Source organism: Prunus avium, chromosome 6, assembly GCF_965620075.1.
Source record: "Prunus avium chromosome 6, drPruAviu1.hap1.1, whole genome shotgun sequence".
In the NCBI taxonomy this organism is placed as follows: Eukaryota; Viridiplantae; Streptophyta; class Magnoliopsida; order Rosales; family Rosaceae; genus Prunus; species Prunus avium.
In genome coordinates this window covers 219,313-243,932 of record NC_142289.1, presented here as the reverse complement: position 1 = coordinate 243,932, position 24,620 = coordinate 219,313, and the positions used below count along the sequence as shown (strand labels likewise).

The window sequence follows — 24,620 nt, the reverse complement described above, 5'->3', positions numbered from 1 at the left end:
CTGTTGATTCAAATTGGAATTGCAATACAATTTTACAGAGGAAGAGAAGAAAGGAACAATTGAAAACTGGAAACCAAGTCAAAATGGAAGGAAGGGCTTTCAGTTAGTTTAGTCTCAGCCTCACTCTGACTGACACTGTCGGTTGGTTGGTGGTTGGCTCTTTTAATTAACTCCTATAGAAGAAGAGCAACGGCACAATTCTCTTCTTCTCAGTTCCAAGTCCAACAACTGCCACTCTTAGACTAACACATAAGACACCCTATTTCCAATTTCCACCAAATAACAGGGAAGGGAGGGCAGAGTCGGAGTGGAATGGGAGCGCGCTGCTTCTGCCCCTGTTTCGACTGCGATGGCCACGACCACGACAATCGCACCGCCCAAACCGAGCTCGACCCCGTCCTACTCGTGTCCGGCATCGGAGGCTCCATTCTGCATTCCAAGAGGAAGAAGTTCGGGTTCGACACCCGGGTTTGGGTTCGGATCCTACTGGCCGACTTGGAGTTCAAGAAGAAGCTCTGGTCTGTCTATAATCCCCAAACAGGTTCCTTCCCCTTCTCTTTCTCTCTCTAATATGGAATATCTGTACCTATATAATATAACAGGAGGAGGGCTTTGTTTGGTTGGTGACAAGGTAGAGCAACAGGAGAGTCAAGTGAGACGAGTGTTGTTGGTTTTTCCTTTTTACTATTCATAGTTGGATTCCTTGTTTCGGGCGGCAATTGGAAAAGAAAATGTGTCTAGGGCTAGCGAGCAAAGGGAGACAAGGCAACTGTGGAATTTTGTCAATCATCTGTTTGTTTATATTTACATGATACTTACTGTTAGTAATATTTTTCTTCTACAAAAATCTCTACTTTTAAACCATCTTCTTTAATACTTTTCATAGCTAATTATATTATATGATATCCATACTGATATTCAGATCAATTGGATACTCAAACATGCTTTATCTATGTTCTAACAATTTCATTCAAAATTTATATATCAAAGTCATAATTTTATTTGAAGAGCTACTAATACTATCATTTCGCTTCAATATACATGAATGAATGAAACATCAAACCCAAAGGGGTTGGTTTGGTTTGGTAGAATTTGAATCATAAAAGTAGGGTAAACTTTCATTCTAGGGAACTAACAGATTCATCCCCAATTTTGCATCTCTTATCATTGTCTAAGTTTTCCTTTGATGTCCCGCTTCTGCTTGTATTTCCAGGTTATACAGAAACACTAGACAAAGACACTGAAATTGTGGTCCCAGATGACGATTATGGGCTATACGCAATTGATATTCTAGATCCTTCTTGGGTAAGAATTAAATGGGTTCTCATAGTTTGGTTTATACAGCATATAATATTACGACCTCACTAAATTCGAAGTTTTTGCCCTTTTGAAAATGATGACTATGGCAGTCCTTAGCACAAAAAGGGAGCACTCCATCCGTTATATCACAAAACTGTGAAAGGGTCTTTTGACTTTTGAATGTAGCACACTAGTGATGGTGGAACTCTTCTGTTTTGGTGAAGTTGGGTTGATGAATAGCGTTAGAAACATGCAACTGTTTTTGCACCTTTAAATGACAAACTTGATTTTTTATTTTACTATTCCTCGGAAATTAAATTCTTATATTATATTTTTTCTTGTTTCCAGTTTGTGAAATGCATACATTTGAAAGAGGTATACCAGTTCCATGATATGATTGATATGCTAGTGGGATGTGGGTATAAGAAAGGAACCACTTTGTTTGGATATGGCTATGATTTCCGACAAAGCAATAGGTAATTTATTTTCAACTGGTTACTTCTTTTTTGGTGGCGGAAGTTTATCTTATAACATTTATAATCCGAAAGCGACAATTACAGGTATTCAACTATCGTGACAATGTCTGACAACTAGGTTCCTTATTTCTACTAATCTAACCACCATGGTTCTTGTGTCGGCAGAATTGACAAGTTAATGGAAGGTCTTAAGGTGAAATTGGAAACTGCTTACAAGGCTTCTGGGGGTAGAAAAGTAAATATAATTTCACATTCAATGGGTGGACTGCTAGTCACATGTTTTATGTCACTCCATAATGATGTGCGCATACTTTCTCTTAGTGGCTAGTTGATGTTTATGAATTTTTATCAAATATATGCAGAAAATATAAACTCCTCATCTTGAAAGAGGCATGACCGATGGTTTAAACCGTTCATCGGCAGGTATTTTTGAAGTATGTGAGAAAATGGATTTGCATAGCTTGCCCTTTTCAAGGTAGTTTCCTTTTTCCCGTTTGTGTTCATATTTGGACTGATGATCTTTAATGTATAATGTCAATAGTTCTTGAAATCTGTCCATTGAATCTTCTCAGGTTGCTAGAAATATTTTCCCTTTCGGTCTTTTTGATCAAAATCACAACAGTAGTTTTTTACTATCCTTTCTGTTAATAGTGGGTTATATTTTATCTTCTTATTTATCATCAAACATCATTACTTGCTTGAAAGATGTAACCGCCACAGACTGGAACTCAAAGCATTTGGTTTTGCTACCCCTGAACAAAATAGTATTTGTGTCCAATCCAAATTTTCATGAAAAAAATATTCAACCCGCAAAGCTTTAGATGAAAATTAAGGTGAAGAAACAATTACATGCCTTCACATCAATTTAGGAAAGAGTCTGAGCCCACTGTTGGTAGGCTGTAGACTGCAAAAACTTATGAACCTTATTGGTTTTTTAATATGTTTTTGTCCTTGACTATTGATTACAAAATTCAATTTACAGGTGCGCCAGGATGCATCAATGACTCTCTCTTAACTGGATTGCAGTTTGTTGAAGGCTTGGAGAGCTACTTTTTCGTATCAAGGTGGACTATGCACCAGCTGGTAATACATTAAATCAAGCTAACTTGGCTTCATGTGTGTATTTAAACTTAATAATAGGAAAATTAGTATCTCAAGTGGAAGCATGACATGCTGTGAATGAGTCTTTATCTTTTAGTAACAATACAAATCAAACAAATTTATAAATGGAAGTACTTGAATACCGAGTTGCCACTAGGAAATGCACCCTTCATCTGATCCAAGTCAATATGCTCTAACTGTGTGTTAGAGAATCCCCAACGTGTTTCATATTGGCACCCATGAAACACATTTTTTAAGCATTTGAACACCATAAAAAATTGTTCAGTGTTCTTGTAATATGTAACTGAATTGCATACATATTTTTTATTTTTTGGGAAGTGGAAGATATCCCTCCACCTAATTAACGTAACAGCATTTTATCCATGATGAAGAAATTATAGTTGATTTTTTCATCCATATATCAAGTTTTGGGCTACATTTTTCACTTGTTACAGTTATTTATTCTCCTAGATGTTTGCTACTTTCGTGAAGAACTGAACCTGACTTTATTTTCGCATATAGTTGGTTGAGTGCCCATCAATCTATGAGATGCTGGCAAATCCTAAATTTGATTGGAAAGAGCTGCCAGAAATTCAGGTTTGGAGGAAGCATTCTAAGGATGGGGAAACTTTTGTGGATCTGGAGTCTTATGGCCCAATTGAAAGCATACCTTTGTTTGAAGAAGCATTGAAACATAATGAGGTACCCCTCTTTAGAGGAAAGTTCTCAAAATTTCTTTTACCAAAGCATCTGTATGTCATTTTGGCTTGTCTTGTTATCTTGTATTTCTGGTCCTTATATTTTGAACTGTAGTTAGGAAAAACATATTATACATCTAATATAATCAAATCCCATACTATCAAAGCTCATATAATTTTTGTGGGTGATAAGGACTATGTTTGCACTATAGACAAGTTTAGCGGTTGCAAAATATAAAATCATTTCCCAATAGTGTCGCACGCTGATCATGTCGTCTATTCCAGTTGACAATAGTTGATTTGCTGGGTATTTTCATGTTCACCTTTTCAGTCCCTGGAAAGCAATGACCATATTCCTGTGCCTGAATTTTTCCTTATGTTTTGGGATGCAATTGTACTCTGAAATTTGTCTCCCTGCATATATCTTAGTGTCTCAAAATTACTTTTCTCCCTTAACCAATAGCCAGAGCTTATGTCAATCTCTTTCACTGCAGCTAAGTTATGATGGTAAAACGGTAGCTTTGCCATTTAACTTTTCTGTTCTCAGATGTGCTGCTGAGACTCGCCAGGTTTTAAACAATGCTAAACTACCAGATGGAGTCTGCTTCTATAACATCTATGGAACATCATTCGACACACCTTTTGATGTTTGGTATGTAAGAGAACTACTTTATTTAAATCAAAACAAGAGACATGTGAACAGGGTTTGTAACCCATGGTATGACTGGTCAACCATTGCTCAATCTCTTTCACTGCTGCTAAGTGTCTGACCTATGTACTACTAATGCAGCTATGGTTCGAAGACATCTCCAATTGAGGACTTGTCTGAAATATGCCATTCAATGGTGAGTCATGTACTGTTTGTGAAATCGTGAATTTTCTTTAAAGTCATGTGTGAAGTTATCCTATGGGTTCAAACAACCTAAATCCTCTGCCCTTTGGTCTCCGATCGCTGGCATTGTCATTGATATGATCAACCCTATCATTGTTAGAGAGAGTTGTGTACTTGTACCTGAGTTTGAGCTTTATTTTTGAAATTTTTTAGTCCACGTTGTCAAATATTATCCAGACTCTGAAGTTCTAATCTGCATTATTTTATTTTATTGTCACAGTTTCTTTCTATTTCTTGTTGTTTCTATTTTATCTGGCACATTATATGCATTAAGCCTTGACTCTTATGCCCTGCTTTACTTGCACCTCTAACTTTCTGATTAAGTCATTTGCTGCTTTATCCAGCTACGAATCAAATAGTAACTTCCAGTTTTGACACTCAGCATGTCCCTTGGATGTCAATATTTTTATCCCCTTTGTGCTATCTATGATTTACATGATTGATTTGTTTCTTTCCAGCCTCAATATTCTTATGTGGATGGAGATGAAACAGTTCCGGCTGAGTCAGCAAAGGTGCTCTATCTGATCTGTATTCTTAGTTCCTACCCAGTGCTACGCGAGAACATATTGGCTGTAATATATACTGTATCCAATAGTTCCTGCTGCGCTTTATTTTCAAGCACTAGTGGTTTCTGAATTTGAGCGAATTTTATCAAACATTTTTTCTTCCTATTCCACAGGCAGATGGATTTGCTGCAGTTGAAAGAGTAGCAATAGCTGCAAGGCACCGGGAACTATTGCGTGACAAAACAGTTTTTCAACATATCCAAAGGTGGTTGGGAGTTGAACAGAGGGTCAGCATACATTCTAAGACATCCAGAGTTGCAGATGCCTCTTCAAAATAAGCGCGTGAATGACTGAAATCCTTTTCTGCTTGAAAAGGGACACTTGTTTCACATATTTATGTTCAAGTTATAAATAACTGTGATAGCACCATAAACTTGAACTGAATTCGTTATTGCTGGGCCTTATCTGTTATTTGAATGTATAGTATTCTTGGTGTACTGAGAGCATGTTTCCTTGAACAATGAATTGCGTTGTTGTAACTTTAAATCACATTACATACACTAAACAGGCTGCATTATGCTCAGTATTTTTCAGTGTTTCAATTTCATGATTGTCGTTTTCCCAAATGCGATACCTATGTGCTTATACTAGGGAATGAGCACAAAAGTTTTAATTTTTTCTTCGGGTTGCTGAAGGGAATGAGCAGAAATGTTGTGAATTGTATTTTGGCATGGAATTGAAGCCAGTCTAGGTTCCTTAACATTTTATTTATCACCGAAACGTGTTTGTAGATCCCCACCCATGTCTTGCTCTTGCAATTGGCCAGCAGCAGCAGCCTCATGTCATGTCCACGGTTGACAAATCTTGCCCCCTTGGTATTACTAATACTATATGGCCAGCCAGCCAGACTAATTAAGCTACTCGATCGATATTCACACTATCAGATCACATTCATTTAATTTTAACCTTGTTCAAATTAATGTTGTAATTGAATATATGCAGCAGAAGAAACTTTGGTTAATTATATATAGCTAGAATCCACCCTTGGTTGGCTCTGCAGAGTACAGGAACATGGTAACTGCCTCATTGGTGTTGTGTGGTGCAGATGCAGAATGAAGCTTTGCATTGTTAAATATGAATTTTGTATATAATGTTATATGTTTATAGGGAAACGCAACACCAGGATATATGGATGCATTCGCCCAACCCAATCAAATCAAAGTATGTAAGGAAGGAAGGAGCCAGCCCAGATATATATATATATATATATCATAAATAAAACTAACAATATCTCTTCTCTCTCTCTCTCTCTCTCTCTCTCTCTCTCTCTCTCTCTCTCTCTCTCTCTCATGAGTCATGACTCATGACTCATGTATACAGTATACCTGGTGGTCAGAGATTTCAAAATAATTAATGCAAGGCAGCCACCTTAAGTCACACACAAATCATGTCCCTATACTTGTATTGTAATTAAATTTGAGTTCATGCATGCCTAATTGTTTGCTTTCGCTCCTTTTAAATTTTAATGAGAGAAAGAGAGAGAGTGTGTGTCAATGGGCACATTTATATACTACGCATTGGCAAGGAAGAAGATCGACTTGGGACCTGGACACTTAAATCCAATCCAATCCAAGATATACATTGTTTGCTAAGAAATATTTCCTTTCCTTTTTTCTCTCACTTTTATTATTTTTTTAGATTTTTATTCAGAGGAAGAGAGAGAGAGGTGTGGAAGGATGCATGGTCAAAGGTCAAAAGGGTTTGAATCCCAAACAGAGTTTTAGTGGGGTTTTGGGTTTCGAGGTAATAATAATAATCAAATAAATTTGAGAGAGAGAGATGAAAGAAAAGCCCGAGAAAGAAAGAGAGGAGAATGAGCATTCCTAGGACTTGTACTACTTACGGTAGGGTAGCTGATGGGAGGGAGAGGATTCTCTTATCTCTTCTCTCCTGTTTGAGGCAGTCACACAGACACAGACACCCATGAGGAGGCTTGCATGCAGCTCCTCTCATCCCATTCCCAGGTATAATATTAATAATTACGCTACAACTTATATATTGATGAAAACCAAAGCCCAAATCCCATCTAATTTCTGTCTCTGTCTCTGTCTCTGTCTCTGTCTCTTGGTAGCTAGCTAGCTAGCTACTTGACTTTTACTGCATTGGTTTTTTGTGCCTTGTCGTCTACATGAGGGAGGAACAAGAAGAGGGAATGGTCCATGATCATCCACACCATGTATTCATCATATACTTGTTTCCGCAGCCAAAGCAGAAAATACAAATTTTTGGAGTTTAAAATTTGTATGGATTTGCATATGATATACAGAACATTTGTCTAACACAAGTATGACAGACAGACAAATATTTGAAATATAGAAAAGTGCAAATAAGTTTGTCAAGAAAAGAAGAAAAAGAAGAACACCGCATGGGACGGGAAATGAGGGGTTGGAACCCTTTTAACTTTTAAGCTTTAATAACTAAAGTTTTACTTTTCTTCCTTCCTTGGGGAGGGCTGGAATTAATAAAGCTCTTATTTGAGAGAGAGAGAGAGAGAGAGAGAGAGAGAGAGAGAAGTTGCATTGCATGGATAAGGGTGCAACCGCAAGCAGAAGCAGAGAGAGAGAGAGAAGTAGTGATTATTTAAGCAAATAATATAAAATCTTTGACGCAGTGGAGGGTGTGGTGTGTGGTGTTTATTATATACGGTATTCTTTCCAAGAAGGCACGGGTGCTCCGCTGATTTCTCCAATGCAATCCCAGTTCCCACCGGCCTTGCTCTTTGCCTTTGCCTTTGCCTTTACCTTACCCGTCTCTCTCCCTATGTAATTCCAGTCATCATATAATATTTATGGAATTATATAACTGCGTACTAATAACTACAAAACTACTATACGCATATACATATACATACATACATAATTATTAATTCAAGGATATGTTTTTTTTGTCTGTCAACAACATAAACTGTTTCTAATATTAGACTAGTCTGCAGTTTTGATCGAATTCTTAGAGAATTCAAATAGTGGACTCTCTAAATCACTTCTTTAGATAAAATTTAAGGAGGAAGTGAGAAAACTCACCTCCAACTATGCTCCCTATCCAACTCTTAAAATAGGAAGACCTCTAGGAGCTCCTAAATCTGAGGAGAGAGAAAGGACTCCTAGTGGCTCTCTATAATTAAATATTTCTTTACTTTAATGCTATTTTAAGTATTTATTTAATGCTAACTATTTATTATTATTATTTCATATGAAGAGGGAATATTTATGATAAACTATAAATAAATAAAAATTTATGATTCACTAAACTATGAAGCATAGTTGGAGTTGAAAATTTATAAGGAGTTCCTATATATATGAATATATTGTTTAAATTCATAGCCTAACAAATGCATATAATACATATATATAGTTATTCTCTTATTCGGATGTCCGCACGTTATTATCGTGCGGATTCTATTGTAAATAGGCAGAAAAGTAGAGAGGGGTAGTACAAAATACATGACGTCCGCACAATAATAACATCCGGATGTCCGCATAAGAGAATTTCTGTATATATATATCTCCAACCACAAAGAAACAAACAAAAGCCAATAGTACATACGTTTCCACTCATTTTCCTTTGTTTTCAAGTAAACTAGAAAACTATACGAAACGAAACCAATAGTGGAAATAATGCTCATTCGACATTTGATTACTTAGATTATAGGGAGGTTCACTATTATACCCAATATATGAGCCCAAGTTATATATATATAAAATCTATATGAAATGGACTTTAAAAATACACCCAAAGCCCATTTACAACATAACAAAAATGCTTTTAACTTCTTTTAAATTACAAAATTGTCATTGATTTCTTAAAACAAACCCAACTCCAAAACCTCATAAAAAGTCCCAAAACACTCAATAGGGCATCAAAGTAATTTAATAATCAAAATTAAATTCAATAGGGACAACTGTCATTTTTTGGGTTTTTTTTTTGTTTGTTTATAGAAATTAAATTGTGTAGGGTTTATCTATAATATTAGTGCTAATTAATGGGTATATGACTAAATATCTCTAGATTATAAATATACAAGACAATCATATGTGCCTATCATCATACAGTCCCCTTTTATTGAGGGATCCCTAAATTTTTTTTTTTCAAAGATCCAAACTATTTATTTTTGAAGTCTACATTCATAGATCATTCTTGCAAAAAATTAGACAAATCAGAAACCATTTCGATATCCAATTGTGTCCTACAAAATCAATGAATACAGTGCTTTAAGAAAGTACTAAAATTTCAATAATTCAATTGAGTGGTCAAATGATATTGGATTCAAGTGATTTCTTTGTAGAGATGATCTTTAAATGAGTATCTACAAAATAGACGATTTGGATTAGTGAAATACAATACGAAGTGGGCCCTACAAGGGTGTCCCTCAAATAAGCTTATTTGAAGAATCCCTCAACCGAAGCTCCATGTATCATCATATATACAATATATATGAAATATTGATCAAGTTATTCAAAATTATTACAAAAGCTACTGAAATTAGTGTTAATAAAACTTTCCGAGGATCTATTAGAAGATTCGATCTCAAGTTCCCAAAATTGATAGCAAATGAGAAAGTGCATCTCACATGATATTTATGAACTTGAAATACACAGATCCCTTGTGAAATTTGCAAGGCCATCTAGTAATTAGCACGAACAAATTAAAAGGAGAAAAAAAGAAAAAAAAAACCTAACTTCCCCAGCTAGCTAATTTAGGTGATCTAGTAATTAGCATAGAAGCACAAGTCAACTGTATAAAATATTATGTGTCATTCCAGACAGTGAAAGTAGGAGGCATGTTGATGTTACTGTTAGTCGACGTTGGAACTGCTGTGGGCATCCAATTGTTACATTGCCCTGCTTCATGAATATCATATGCGCTGCCGCCCTTGGCCACACCTGCTGATGATACTGATGACACTGATGACGATTGCGGCAGCTGCTGCGGAAGATAATACAAGTTCCTTGCATGATTATTATAAGCATCCCTAGTAACATTTGTAGCATTAACAGAAGCAGAAGTTGAGCCAAACACATTTTCAAATCCAAGCTCCACCGCCTTCACCTGATGATCATGATTAGTGCCATCTCCAAAACCATCATTGTGATCATTAGATATAACTGTACCCATTGGGATTATATAGCCACCATGATCTCCTCCTCCTCCTCCTCCTCCTCCTCCTCCATTAGTAGTAGTAGCAGTGCTATACATGACAGAGTTGGAGCCTGAGCTATGTTCCATAGAATCCATACCAGCTGCCCGAAAGAAATTGTGGCTACTTCCTAATTGAAGTAGTTGATGATGATGAAGATCTTGATCCTGATCCTGCGGCTGCTGCTGCTGCTGATGATGATAAAAGCTTTGAGGAGCAGTGTTGGAATGAATGTCTTGCTCTTGCTCTTGCTCTTGCTTGCACCAAACCCTCTGCCCACTGTTATTATTATATGGTACTAGTGATGAGTAGTAGTGCATGCCAAAAGGCGCCTGATGAGCAGCAGCAGCTGCTTGGTTAAATGCAAGAGTTGGCCAACCGCCTGCTGTACCACTACCATAGTTATCAGCTGCAGCAGTGCCACTACCCATGATCAGCTGCTGCTGCTGCTGCTGCTGATGATGATATTGATCATGACAAGTGCCAGTACTGCCATTCATCATCATCATCATCATCTTGTCATGATGATCATCTGTTGGTGCTGATCTGTTGTGTCCATCAACAAGCAGACTCATCTCATGATGTTGATGTTGAGCAGCCTGCTCTACGTCTTTCAATCGCTTTGCAGCCCCACCTATGGGCAATGTGCTGCTATCCAGAATCGACTTCACATCATATCTGGTCATGTCAAAGTTTGTTACTGCATTGAGTCCACGGAACTTTATGGCTGCAATGTCATACGCCTCTGCTGCTTCCTCTTGAGTACCTAGATATTTTATTTAATTAAAATCTTATCAAAACTAGCGTACTTATTTTCCTCTAGACACATTAATTCGTTTCAGAAGGGAATCATATATGATAGATAGAGGTAGCTAGACTGACTGAATAATTTCCAGGTCAAATGATATTGCAGGAAAAGATAGAGAAGTTACTAAATGTTCCCAGGTAGAGATCTTTGTTCCCTGCGACTCGACCAATCCTTGCTTGCCATCTCCCATGCTGGTGGTGTCTGTTTATGCACAAGGAACAAAATCAATTACTCTGATATAGGCACTTGACATTCTCTGTCTTCGTTTCATACCTTGTTACCCCTCGATAAATGGATGCACCACGAGAAAAGCCACTACTCTTCCTTCTTAAAGATGCAACGTACTCCTGTCTCGTCATGTGCTTCATTTCGTCTATCTCTTTCTCATAGTTGCTGATCTGGCATTAATTATCAAATTAAAGCCATAATACTCAAAGGTTGTCCAGTGTCTCATACACAATTATCAGATAATAATCAATTAAAGCCATGCATGCACCTAAAGTATATCTATTATCTCTGGGATTACTTTAAATATTTTCCCTGTTATATATAATAATTAATTGCTGGGAATAGAGGAGAGTATTTCTATTGCATTATGTATAGAAGATACTCTCTGTAAAACACTTTCCCCAGATTCGAATACCAAGCTATAAACAAGTGCATGAGAGCATGTCAATGCCAATGCCGACATTGAGCAGATTTTGCTCCACAAAAACAAAATAGGTAAAATGTTTGAGAATTCTTTTTTTGGAACTCACCGGGAAGTTGGTAGTGGTTGTGGTACCCCAATATTTCAATGCTGCTAAGTCATAAGCTCTAGCTGCCTTTTCTTCCTTGTCATAACCACCTACGGATCGAGGATGCATGCATTCAAGTAAAAATGACATATTTATATGAAAATGATGAAGTAAAAATCTCTACGACTTGGTACATACATACCCAGATAAACTGCAAGGAGGATTGAGATGGAAAGCCGGCCCAGATGAAGAGTTGATTTACACCACATCACATGATCCCAGAAAAGAAAAGCACTATTAGTTAATTCAAAACATGCACCATACCATCGCTGTATCTTTAAATTACATAATTAAATCAATAAACTCGAAAAGGAACAACAATTAACTAGCTACGTACCTTGCCTTCCCTTGCGAGTTTGTCCTTCTCTCCGGCAACTATTATCCCAGAGATGAGCTTCATATCTACCTGTCCATCTGTGCCTGTACGCATTGAAACAAATAAATAAGCCCTAATTAATAGTATTAATTAATGAAAGGCATTAATAATTAATAATTAAAATGATTAAGAGATAGCTAGAATGAAAACTGTTAATTACCTGGTTACACCACGGTATATAGAAGTCCTCTGTCCAAAAGTATCAACGGACTTTCTGGGCACGGCCTCAATAGCAGTAGCAGTAGTACTAGTAGTCTGGCTATCGATCCCAGGGGGAGGAGCGGTTGAGGCGGTGGTCCTAACAACTGCCAGCTTGTTATTATTATTACAAGTATTATCTCGATCTGATGAACAAGTTTCTCCAGCAGCAGTAGTACTAGTAGTATTATGATGAGTGTGAGATCCAGTACTCATCGAAAGCGAAAGAGTCTGTACTGCACTACTACTAGTAGTTGTTGTAGTATCGGTGGTATTAATATCGTTCTTGTTGATGCGCTGCTGATGATCATGATGGTCATGATGGTCATGATGATGAGGTAGCATTACTGGTGCTGGTTGATTTCTCAGCCATGTCTTGATCATGGAAAGCCCAATATTTGAGCTACTAGTACTTGTACTGCTGGTGCTATTATTATTGTATGCATGCGTGCCACTACTACTCTGGCCGCCGATGTGGTGCTCATCCGCAACGAAGGAGTGTCGGCCAAGGAAGTTTTCAAGCTTTGGCTGTTGATGATGATTTTCAAGGTTTTGGCTTCTGTACGAACTGTTGCTTCCCATCAGCATAGACAGGTGGTCTGAAGTCGTCTTGTAGGTGCTGCTATCTGATGAGTTCATATTACTCCAATCTGCACCTGATATACAATATATTAATTAATATGGTAGACCAAACTGTATATATTAATTAAAATTTACGATTAATATATCTGCTAATTTTTAAGATGATGATCATCAAGGAAGCCCCAAATGAAATGACAGAAATAGAAAAATTAAAAATAAAATTAAAAGTTTTAAAAGAAAGAATTAGAAGAAAAAGCTTTTAGTGATATACGTCTTTCCTTATTTTCTTTCACGTGTATAGTTATATACTGATCTATCTGTGAGAAGTGAGAACAAAATATGTATATAGAGATATTGAAGGGGGTTAGGGGTTAGGGTTTTATTCAGAGCAGTGATGTATAATTAACCTTGGGAGTGAATATTGGTGGTGTTGAATGCAGCAGCTTGATGAAGCATGCCAAAAGGTGGAGGGATGAGGTGGTTGTGAGAATGATTATTAGGAACAGCAGCAGCAGTAGTAGTAGCGGATGAGTCATCATGAGAAGTGAGATCAAAGCAGCCTCCGGTGACATCGGTACCGGAGATGTCATCGGAGTACTTGAAGCCAAGGCGAGAGACTAGTGTGGCGGTCTGATCATCAGATAACTCATGGCCGTCATGATGTTGATGATGATGATCACCCTCAGATATGGATGGATCAGCAGGAACGACTTCTTGAGGGGAAAGAGAGAAACCCAACCAGTTCATGGAACCCATCAAATATATATATATATATATATATATATATATATATATATATATATATATATTGTTCAAAAATCAAGATCAGCACTTGTTTGATGAATTAATGGTTGTAGCTCTAGCTAGTAAAAGAAAAATGATACATCAGAGCAGAGAGAGGGCGGTCAGGACTGAGGAGTGTAGCTAGCTAGTGCTCCTCCATGCATGAAGAAGAAGAAGAAGAAGAAGAAGAAGAAGATATATAATGAAGTAGCTTAGCTTATTACTTGAGGAGGAGCAAGTTGTACTGTTTTAAGAGAGGAAAGAGAGGATCCATTTCCATGGCCGTATATGGGTATAAGCTATTGCAACTCATGGAAGAAGGGGAAAGGTCAAAAAATTTGCAGACCTAGAATTAATTGAAAATGACAATCATTTCTTCCAATGCAACAATCTTTTATTTATTTCTCTCTCTCTCTCTCTCTCTCTCTCTATTCTTCTTCCCCCCTTCTCCTCTTTCACACGTACGGGCGCTTGCAGGATCTTTAATCAAACTCATATATATATATAAGATTAATGAACAATAAGGACATGATGGGTGGTGATGAGGGTGATACTGTAACTTTGCACCTCATAATTATTAATTATTAATTAGTTAATATCCAAAAAAAAGAAAAGAAAAAAAAAAGGTGCCGAGGGTAAGAAAATAATAATAATAATAATTAAGAGTAAGAATAATAAATAGGTACACGTACGAGGGTAAAAAAACAAGATGATTTTTGAGGGAGGTCCATTGTATAGTATTGCTATAAATGCTTAGTTAGATATGAGCATGTGTGCTTTCGTAGTCTTAAAACAAACTAATTATATAATTTGTCCCCTTGTGTGCTTCTTGCTTTTCATTATTACTTTTCCTTTTGGATATGAACTTTGAAAGATATTATCCCTGACCCTATTCTATTTTGTAACCTCAATCCTGATCACCAATAATAAATTATTATTATTATTGTATATCATATATGTAAGTCATTACTAGTATGAATTAACCAGAAAGAGAGAGAGAGAGAGAGAGAGAGGTTAGAGAGAGAAATATCTCTCCACTTTCCTTCCATTTGAATGCATGATCAGTATCCATCTCTCTCTCTCTCTCTCTTCAATTTGCTTGCTGTGAAACACCTGTGCAGTAGAAGAATATGATATTAAATAAATTTGATTAATTATATATATCTGACAAAGTGTGACAAAAAACCCACACGCAGCCCCCTCTCCTGTCCACGCCCATTTATTCATGCCCATTTGGACATTAGTCATTTCATGTCAGATACATATGTTTTCAGACAGACAGACTCATCATCATCACTATTCGACCCCCTCCTTCCGCACCAGGAAAACTTTATTCTAAGGATAGAACTATTTTACCATTTTCAATCAATAATACAATAATAATACGTGAAGAAGTTATTTTACGTGTCATTATCCATCAATAACAACAGAGAGTTATACCCTTTGCATGACTCTCTCCCTTCCAGCATCCCCACCCCAGCAACACCAATTCTTCTCTTCTTTTAATTTATAGCTCTCCTTTCTTTAACTGCAATGCAATTTGCACTGCCCAGCTTTCTCTCTCTGTCTCTCTGACTCTTCTGGCTGGCTACCCCAAACAAACAAAACCCATAACTTTTTCACATTCCATCCATCCATATCACATTATTTAACTATTATCCCTATCCTCTCGTCCTAATCATCAATCCGCTCTGCTCCCCCGCTACAAACGGGGGTCTCTCTCTCTCTCTGAATACGACTGACAGTGAAAGAAACACAAAAAAAGTTCGGGAATCCTAAAGTAGTCTAATTAATTAATCAGTATATAAGCATTGTATTGTATATATTCATACATACAGATACAGTGAAAGAAAGACAAGTTATAATATTATATCATCATATATATATATATTATTTTTGTATGGGGAGAGAGGCATGCAGCTAGCAGAGATATATATTATTTTTTTTTGTATGGGGAGAGAGGTTTGCAGCCTGCACCCCTATGTGAGGACATTAACCCTTGTCTTCCGGGTCTTTGATGAGTTTAATCTTAACTTCATTCTCTCTAAATAACTTGGTCATTTCGAAAGGGACATATCAATTGCAATTTGCAAGAAGATGGAGCTCCTTCCTTCCTATATATATATATATATATATATATATATATATAAGCTTTCAAATCCAATTGTCTCATATATATATACGTAACACGCCTCTTTCAGTTTAAGCACTTTTTGTCAACTGCCTCTATGCCTTAGCTCTTTATAATTTCTGAATTTGTTCCCATCTGTACGTATATATCTCCAATCGTACAAACAAAGAAACGTGTATATCATACTTATTTACTTACAGGTATATACTTATTGTCTTTTTCAATCTGTAAAACTTGCAAGTTGCACTGCGTATATATTCAGAATTAGTGCACTGCTAACCTAGCTACCTTACCTGCTGTTTGTATATATTGTTAGATACATAGGATATATTATTTGATATGTTTGCATAACGTTAGTAGAAATTAGACGTCTGCTTATATAATATATAGTATTATAGAAACATACATATATGTGCGTACCTATATGTTATTTGAAAATTTGTGATATATCTCTTAATGGGGTAATATTGGGTACAGAGAGAGAGAGAGAGAGAGAGAGAAGGAGAGAGAAAATAAAAAAAAGGGTGGAGGTGGGTGCAGAAATGAGAGAGAGAGAGAGAGAGAGAGAGAGAGAGAGAGAGAGAGAGAGAGAGAGAGAGAGAGAGAGAGAAGAGATTCATCTCGAAGGCTTCAAAAAATAGCTCCCTGTAAGTTTGACCGTCAAGGAAGGAAGGAATCAAAGACGGTAAAACACATGGCCTTAACTATTTGTTTATCAATATCTTAGTTAACAATTATAAATCAAAGCCTGTTGCCACTGTAAAAATAAAATAAATACTCTCGGTAATCTAATCACCATCATGCCCTATCAGAGAAGATGTAAAAAGGAAATTTGAGCGAGAGAGAGAGAGAGAGAGAGAGAGAGTATGACTTTTGACCATCTTTTAATTAAGGGTTGGGAAAATGGCTAACCCTAGCTAGGTCATTATAATATAATATTATTGTATATGGTGTGAATGGGAATGGCTAGCTTTTCAAATTTGACCGTGGTAAATTTACGGTGAACTCCCCATGGCGATGACCGACTGAGCCGTGATGAGTGAAGTGAATGATAAACAATAAAATATATATAACCACAGCACAGACATGACATGAAATGGAGTAATTATACACATGGCAATCTAATCTCCCAATATATCAACACATGGGTTTCATTTTCATGCACTGATGGTCGTACTAGTACTCCACATCCACATGTAAATTATGTTCATTGTGTGTAAATTACATGAAATGGTCAAATGCCGCACCTGCCTGTCAGTACCATACAGTCTAGTGTGCTCGATTGATGGATTGCGTTCTGAATCTCGGAGTCTGATGTGGTGGTGATTGATTGGGATCAAGGAAGGTAGCTAGCTACCATCAGCATCACAGCATGGGTGACATACATGCATACATGCATTACTTGACTGGATTTCATATTCAAAGCAGCATCGAACATGGGCTGGGCCAATATCAGAGTAACAGTGGACGAAGCTCCTCTCTCTGTCTTTCTCTCTATCTTTTACCAGCCCCAGAGAGAGAGAGATAGACAGACAGGCAGCTGGTAACAAGCAGGAGAAAATAGCGGAGTGATTTATTGCTAGGTATAGGTAGCTAAGGGGAGTGGCAATTTAAGTGGTCAATCAATGTAGCTTCAAAGGAATAATGTTCATATATATATATATATATATATATATATATATATATATATAGCCTAGGTCACGTAAAATAGGGTACAAGATTTTATAGTGGCCAACATTATTATGCCTGTGAGTGACCTGAGACTCTCAGTTCTCACATTCTTATATTTATTATCATTATTATTATTATCTATAGTTTGAAAATACGAGCTTATTATTATTACTTAGTAAATTAGCGAGCAGGACTTGAGTTTTGATAGTATTTACTATTTCAGCGCTATCTTTAAAAAAAACATATCTTTCAACAGCAAAAAAGAAAAAAAAAAAGAGTAAGTGAGTGGTTTGAAAAGGTTGGGTATTGTAAGTGTAGGGGTCTTTTTATTCCAGCAGACTGACGAATGAACTTGGGCTGCAGTAAAGAAAAGACATAAGGTTGCCCCCTTGTATTTGAGTTCAAGAACCAAGCTCCAAGAGAGTTTTGAAAAGCTTGTGAGAACCTTAGAAAACACATTGGATTCCTTTCACCAGTAAACCAGATGAATATGACAGTTTAATGATATGGCTTGGCTTGAGAAACTTGTGGCATGGGAGCTAAGCTTTCACGAGTTTAGCAATTGAGAGAAAAAAAAAAAAAAAAAAAGCTTGAATTTCTTACAGAAACAAAGGTTCAGAGTGGGGGAAGAAGAGAACTAGGAGGATTTTTGCCAAAGGAAGAGAGGAAGAGATGGAAACAGAAGATAGGGTGTCTTGAGTAAATTTCCAGTTGCTTGAGAAAAAGCTTGGTTGCACTCTGGATGATGGTGTCTTTGCTGAGTAGAAACAACCTCCTTTTATAGGCGCTAAAAACCTCAATTTTAAGCCTCCCTCCCTTTTTTCTTCACTTTCTTCCATTTAACCTTTTTTGGTGAAACTTCCCCAGCCTAAGCCCATAGATGCGAAGCTTTTTGGGGTTCCAAGGACCTCACACAACTGGATCTCTTCATGTGGGTGAGGCGCCACCCACTTTTCCCTCTGGTTTTCCTATTAGAGCTTGGAGAAGAAAGAAATAAGGGTAGGGATGTTAGTCCAATGGGTATTCCTCCTGCCCTATGAATTTCCTTTGGTCCTTGTAATGGCTTCTATTTGACTTGGTTATAATGGCTGGATACGATGATAGATTTTTATAAGGCGTTGGGCGGAGCTTTTTCCTAAGGCATTGGGTTATTAGCCTCTTATTTCAAGCAATCAGCTAAGTCTTCATGGTTTAGTCAAGCTGCGGGAAGTAGCTTATTTGCTTTAGCTTTTTGACGAGGTGCTGGATGTCTTGGTTGATGTGGGACTTTCCTAAGTGTTGCAGAATATTCTCCTAAGGCATTGAGCCACCTTCTTTCTCTCTCTTGCTTACCCACATGTTTGGGCTTAAGAAATGGGCTTGAGTTTTGGTGCTCCCAAGTAGCTCAAAACTTATATCCTTTGAACCTTCAATGGGCCTCGTAAATACTTGTAACCATCCATGTCACAACCTTCTCAGCAAGCCCCAGGCATTCACATGGCTTGGGCCCACTTAAGCTTGTAGCATGGCTTGGTGTCAAAATGACTATATTTCGTTTGACATTGCGTGTTTATTTGGCATACTTATGCTCGAGCTCTACTGCGTTGTAATAGGCTATGGCTGGGCCAGATAGCGCTTAACGGGTCATAAGCGTGGGTTCACAGAGTCAGTATGCTTTACGGGCTCATTTTGACCCTTTCGCATGGCGGGTTGTGTGTTTGCTTGGCGTGGCATGTACCTCATAGCTTGTGCAAGCGCGTTCAACAATTTCTTGCATATCCTAGTCGGGCTTCTTCCCTAGTTAAACATTGTGTTGGGCTAGAAATATGCTCGGGCCCAATCTTGAATTTTTTGGGCCTCAACAGTAAGCAAGTGGAACTTGAGTTTTGGTAGTATTTATTGTTTCAGCACTATTTTTAATAAAGCATCTCTTTCAGCAAAAAATTAAAAAAAAAGGTAAGTGAGTGGGGTTTAAAAAGGTTGGGTATTGTTGGGCTTTGGGCAGGCCAAAGAGGGAATTGAAGATGTGTTGAGCTTTGGATTTACTTATTTTATTTAAAATCTTGGCTGAGAATGGGAGTCCACACTTTAGCTCTAGCGGCCCAAAAACAGAAAAATGTACACAACAGGCCGGATTACCCGATTCATCGCTCACCTATCTCTAGAACGACTCCTCTCTGATAAGACGATAGAGAGAGAGAACAGAAAACAGCTTCCTTTCTCTTTCTCTCAGTGGGTTGCGTTCAATTGGGTTTGGTGGCTGTAAGCCTGTAACTAATACTATCCTCTTCTGGTTCGTTCAGCTTTACCATCGATCACTCAGTAAGTTATCTTTTTAAAGATTCCTTATTTACAACAAACTAGAATCTGATATTCGGTTGATTCATGGTGTTTTTGTTTGTGTGTTTGTGTGTTGTTCTTTTTACCTCTTTATTTCTTTTTAATTTTTTAGTATTGGGTCTGTAGCCTGTGCCTTACACATACAGACACACACATTTATGTTTATCCATTTGAGAATGAATGAGCATGTGATTGTGATGAATGCAAATCATTGAGATGGAATATGCTGATTTCTTGACCCTCCTAGTCTAGTGTATGTGTAGCCCATCTGATCCGACCATTTTGTTGCTTAATTCAAGCTGAGAATTTATGTCATGGACATGGGCTTTTCTTGTATTATGTTGCTTTTGTTTATTTTTGATTGGCAATGGCTCAAACTCAAAGTTTATGTTTTTGCAGTGGATTCTGTATTTGATACAGAGGCTCAAAATGGGGTCTTAGATAATTCAGCAGATGTTGAGCTTAGATTAAATCATGATGGTGCAATTCTAGCAACTTGTGTTGTTGAGGAGGCTTCTAGTCTTGGGCAAATTGAGCAAGTGGGTCAAAATTCTTCAAGAGTGGAACAAAATGCAGTTGAAGGAGACGAACCATATCTGGGCCAGGAATTCGACTCAGAAGCAGCTGCACATGCATTTTATAATGCATATGCACTGAGAATAGGTTTCAGAACACGTGTGAACGATCTATCTCGTTCTAGGGTTGATGGCTCCATCATTGCTCGAACGCTAGTATGTAACAAAGAGGGTTACCGAGTGGCTGATAAGCGTGAGAGGATGAGTGTGAGACCTCGACCCCCCACTAGGGTTGGTTGCAAGGCAATGATTTCAGTTAAGAAACTGAGTATTGGAAAGTGGGTAGTTGCAAAGTTTGTCAAGGAGCATACCCATACACTGTCTCCAGGGAAGGGTAAAAAAGGATCAAATGATCAATCTACTACGGTAACTTCTCTTTATTGTTTTCATTATTTTTTCCAGTGCGGTGTTAGTTAATGCTCTTTTGAATTGATTAGGGTTTTAAATACTTGTCTATGTGAAATGCATGTTAACTGGCATTGTTTCTCAGTTTGGATGCTATAAGCTTATCTGCCTTCTGCAGTATCTTTATCGGAGTTCAAATTAGTTTGAGAGACCCATGGAAAGCAATTCTTGTTTAGTTAAAAATTGATTGTTCCTATATCCATATGTTGTGGAACTATGGATGAACCCTTTTTGGTTTTCCTTTTTCCTTGATATTCAAGTCCTAATAAGCACATTCACTAATTCTCATGTCTCCATGGTGTCTGTCTAGCCTTATGTTAAGTCTTGTGTTTCACACGTCTACATGCATATTGAGGGTGTAATTATTAATGTTCTGAGGGTGGTTAGTACTTTGCTAAAAGTTTTTAAGGAATAAATGAAATCATTAATCTCAAAACTTATTGGTTTTGGGAAATATGCTATGTGTAAGTGAGATTTGCAGTTGAAAGTGTTAGCCTGTTTTTCTAGCCTCCCTTTTATTCAGTAGTAACATTGTTGTTCAGTAGTAACAAAGAAAGATGTGTTTTGGAGTTCCATTATGCAATCTGTCCTTAATTAGCCTTTCACAACATAGTCATTCATTCATCATGTCCTCCTTTCTTAAGGGCTTATTGTGCTTAGTTTTTGCTTGCAGGATGAACAGATGAAAATCAAAGAATTAACTCAACAACTGCTGGTTGAGAGAAAGCGGTCTGCTTCATATAGAAAAATCATAGACCTCCTATTCAATCACATTGAAGAGCACACTCAAAACCTGTCGCAGAAGATCCAGCGCATAACTGATAATCTCCAAGAAATTGTATCATCCGAGGGAAAGGGAAAAGACCGTCGAAATGTCCCCTAGTCTGCATTTCGTTTTGTAATGTAAATGTGAAATCTGTAAATTGAATTTTCACATTTGCCATCTCAATCTATTGTCAAGTCATGTTACCTACCTATCAGTTGATATGATAGTGTGTATTTCCTTTCCCTTTTCCTTTTCTATGGGATGGATGGCTGTTGATCAAAATAATTTTTTTGTTCAATTATTCAATAGAATCGAATTTACATTTACCTGTTAATTTAGGATTAATCGTTTCGTTGCCTATAATTATTGGTTTGTACTTGTATAAGGGGGATGAGTAGAATAACCATAAGTGATGTGATTGTGATTCACAGGGCAGTTGGCTCCCAATGCCATGTTCGAGAGAATAGAACAATTTATATTAATTGCATAATATAAACAAAACCACCCGACCCAATTCAACTAGAAAGCCCGACCCGTGCATAATATCGATTACATTATTATTACGAAGACTGAAATCCCAGAAAGCCTCTTCCCTTTCGCTGGGACTGAGCTTCTCGCTTTGAAACAAACATGGAGTTCCCGCGGATCTGACCCTCCGGCATTTCGGGCTTCAGAAAAATCAAATGACTCAGTAAGTTTCAAATTCAGTTACTTTACACTGGTTTTTGAATTCCTATCTCAATTTCAATTACTTATCTTGGAAAAAAAACAAAAAACAAAATATTTGATCTTGATTGTCTGTCAATTGGGTTTTCCAATTTCCTTTTAGTTTCTGGGTGTGACCGTGGTTTTACCGTTAAACTTATTCTTGTAATCTTCTTATTTCTTTTTGTCTTTGAATTATTGAATAAGGACTCTTTTTTCTTTTTACATTGTGTATTTACGCTGTTCGTTTCATATGCTTTATATAAATCTGCTTAAATATGATATGATATGATAGTGACTTGTTTTTTCTTGGTTATGAATTCCACTGATATTACTGATTATAGAAAAAAGAACAATTTGCATTGCACTAGGATCCTCATGATTGATTCCATGAATGTTATGTCGCAGTGGATTCTGAACTTGATATAAATATTAATGATGGGGTGTTAAATGATTCAAGTGATGCCGAGCTTAAGCATTCTAATGATGGTGCATTGGTAGGAAGCTTTGTTGAAGTTGAAGAGATGTCTCATCTTGGACAAGGACAAGATGATGAAGTGACTCAAAATCCTTGTACAGATGGATCAAGTGTAGGTGTAGCGGTCGAAGCAGATGAGCCGTATGTGGGTCAGGAATTTGATACAGAAGAAACTGCACAAGCATTTTATAATGCCTATGGCATGCGTGTGGGTTTCATGACTCGTATGAACTACCTGTCTCGATCCAAACATGATGGAACCATTATTGGCCGGACTTTTGTATGCAACAAGGAGGGTTACCGGAAGCCTGATAGGCGCGATAAGACTACCATAAAGCCTCGGGCTCCCACTAGGGTAGGTTGTAAGGCCATGGTATCGATAAAGAAAATTAGTATTGGGAAATGGGTTGTTACAAGGTTCATGAAGGGGCACACTCATGCATTGACTGCCACTGCCAACAAAGGTCAAAAGGGATTGATTGCTGATCAAGTACCGGTCAGTTATTGTCCTCTTTTTCAGTTGATAGTTATTGACTTAATTTGTTCGAAGAAATTTTTTGTCTTGCCTCATGAAATTTTGCCATGTTGACTCAGATTATAAACCAAATTGGACAACTGGAAAGCTTGCACACTCTTTGTATATGTGGAATTGATATTGGAGTGGTCAAATATGTTAAATTGAATTGGCTGGTGGGACAGGAAAGCATTTCCTTTTTTATTATTTAAAAAACTCAGAAACAAAATAATCGTTGTTTCTAGATCTGTCAAAGTTCTGGTTCTGCAATTTAATTTGATCCATTGAGGGGAAAGTTGCGAAGATCTTAGTAAGTTTAACTCGGGTATTCTTTTCAAGCAAACTTCTTCCTGGTGTTTCATTGTCTCTTTGGTATTTATTCCAAAGAGTTCATTTGATTGACCTCAGTGTCAATGGGTAACTGTTACATTATCTAATAGATGTGGAATGCTTTTGTAGGATGATAAGACAAAGATTGAAGAATTAACTCGGGCGCTGTTCCTTGAGAGAAAGCGGTCTGCTTCACTTAGAGAAATAGTTGATCTTCTATTTGATCACATTGAGGAACATACGCAAGACCTGTCAAAGAAAGTTCAGTATGTTGTCGACAAGGTAAAGGAGATTGAATCGGAAGGGAAAAAGCGCTATAACCTCGGATAGTTGTAGCATCCTAAACCTAATGTATACTGTATATATTCACATTAGCATTATAATTTTATTTTGTTTTACTGAACAAGTATTACTTTGCATTGCAATGATAAATATGAGTTTGGTTAGAGAGAAGGTTGCTAGCATTTCTCACTTTCTCCCCTCTTTGCTTGACATGTGTCATTCTCTCTACACTTAAAACAATGCCATTAATATATTATACAAGCTAACTTTTGCTTTCCAAGTTTACTCTTATTACATGTATTCAATTTATCCAAAAAAAATTCACAACTTTCTTACCATCTTATTAATCTTTTTTTAACGTAAATTAGTTTTTTTAAGAAAATATGTGCTTTTTTTCTTAAAAGAGGAAATGTTCCTTTTTTTTTTTTTAATTTTATAAAACACAAAGGGTTTAGATTTTTTTTTTTTAAAAGTCTAAACTTGACGTTAAAAAAATAGGGGATATTTCCGCTTTTTTTTATTTATAAAAAAACAGATATTTTCTTTATAAAAAAAATAATAAGATTGTAAGAAAGTTGAGAATTTTTTTTGGATAAATTGAATACATGTAATAAGGGTAAACTTGGAAAGCAAAAGTTAGCTTGTATAATATATTCATGGCATTGTTTTAAGTGTAGAGAGAATGACACATGTCAAGCAAAGAGGGGAGAAGGTCCAAAGGAGAAGGTTAGAGA

General features: G+C 37.0%; 4 protein-coding genes across 10 annotated transcripts; 3 read left to right on the top strand and 1 right to left on the bottom strand.

Moving 5' to 3' along the window:
- LCAT3 (lecithin:cholesterol acyltransferase 3) lies at positions 1-5,574 on the top strand. Of its 2 annotated transcripts, none has more exons than XM_021973805.2 (11): positions 1-541; positions 1,214-1,305; positions 1,648-1,775; positions 1,941-2,076; positions 2,199-2,250; positions 2,758-2,858; positions 3,399-3,578; positions 4,069-4,226; positions 4,365-4,419; positions 4,925-4,978; positions 5,146-5,574. In XM_021973805.2, the coding sequence occupies exons 1-11, from the start codon at positions 313-315 to the stop codon at positions 5,308-5,310; spliced, it is 1,350 nt and encodes a 449-aa protein (XP_021829497.1). In that variant the 5' UTR covers positions 1-312; the 3' UTR covers positions 5,311-5,574. The 2 variants fall into 2 exon arrangements, with proteins under 2 accessions (XP_021829497.1, XP_088111679.1); XM_088255553.1 differs by lacking the exon at positions 1-541 and adding an exon at positions 570-824.
- Positions 5,575-9,714: 4,140 nt separating this feature from the next.
- On the bottom strand, positions 9,715-13,645 carry LOC110769777 (uncharacterized). Its single transcript, XM_021973813.2, has 8 exons — positions 13,335-13,645; positions 12,308-13,001; positions 12,109-12,191; positions 11,914-11,922; positions 11,733-11,821; positions 11,248-11,372; positions 11,099-11,175; positions 9,715-10,932 (listed from the first exon to the last, which is right to left on the bottom strand). The coding sequence occupies exons 1-8, from the start codon at positions 13,381-13,383 to the stop codon at positions 9,776-9,778; spliced, it is 2,283 nt and encodes a 760-aa protein (XP_021829505.2). The 5' UTR covers positions 13,384-13,645; the 3' UTR covers positions 9,715-9,775.
- A 5,996-nt stretch (positions 13,646-19,641) lies between these two features.
- LOC110769764 (uncharacterized) lies at positions 19,642-21,911 on the top strand. The gene is made up of 3 exons (XM_021973796.2): positions 19,642-19,813; positions 20,231-20,772; positions 21,485-21,911. Coding segments are annotated over exons 1-3 (753 nt in total). The 5' UTR covers positions 19,642-19,812; the 3' UTR covers positions 21,695-21,911.
- A 181-nt stretch (positions 21,912-22,092) lies between these two features.
- LOC110769765 (protein FAR-RED IMPAIRED RESPONSE 1-like) lies at positions 22,093-24,057 on the top strand. Of its 6 annotated transcripts, none has more exons than XR_002528635.2 (4): positions 22,093-22,268; positions 22,691-23,256; positions 23,355-23,584; positions 23,734-23,874. XR_002528635.2 is itself a non-coding variant. In XM_088255084.1 (3 exons), exons 1-3 carry the CDS (start codon positions 22,261-22,263, stop codon positions 23,932-23,934), a joined length of 723 nt encoding a protein of 240 aa, XP_088111210.1. In that variant the 5' UTR covers positions 22,103-22,260; the 3' UTR covers positions 23,935-24,057. The 6 variants fall into 6 exon arrangements, 4 of the variants coding, with proteins under 4 accessions (XP_088111210.1, XP_021829490.2, XP_021829489.2 ...); XR_002528636.2 differs by having other exon boundaries at positions 23,355-23,599; positions 23,734-23,869; XM_088255084.1 differs by lacking the exon at positions 23,355-23,584 and having other exon boundaries at positions 22,103-22,268; positions 22,743-23,256; positions 23,734-24,057.
- The last annotated feature ends 563 nt before the right edge of the window (positions 24,058-24,620 follow it).

Coding starts and splice junctions, on each gene's coding strand:
- LCAT3 (XM_021973805.2), top strand. CDS start 313: ATGGGAGCGCGCTGCTTCTGCCCCTGTTTCGACTGCGATGGCCACGAC. Junction 1,306..1,647: donor ATATTCTAGATCCTTCTTGG/GTAAGAATTAAA, acceptor TCTTGTTTCCAG/TTTGTGAAATGCATACATTT. Junction 2,859..3,398: donor GGTGGACTATGCACCAGCTG/GTAATACATTAA, acceptor TTTCGCATATAG/TTGGTTGAGTGCCCATCAAT.
- LOC110769764 (XM_021973796.2), top strand. Junction 20,773..21,484: donor CAAATGATCAATCTACTACG/GTAACTTCTCTT, acceptor TTTTGCTTGCAG/GATGAACAGATGAAAATCAA.
- LOC110769765 (XM_021973797.2), top strand. Junction 23,257..23,733: donor TGATTGCTGATCAAGTACCG/GTCAGTTATTGT, acceptor ATGCTTTTGTAG/GATGATAAGACAAAGATTGA.
- LOC110769777 (XM_021973813.2), bottom strand. CDS start 13,383: ATGCTTCATCAAGCTGCTGCATTCAACACCACCAATATTCACTCCCAA. Junction 12,192..12,307: donor ATATACCGTGGTGTAACCAG/GTAATTAACAGT, acceptor CAATGCGTACAG/GCACAGATGGACAGGTAGAT. Junction 10,933..11,098: donor TCTCTACCTGGGAACATTTA/GTAACTTCTCTA, acceptor TAAAATATCTAG/GTACTCAAGAGGAAGCAGCA.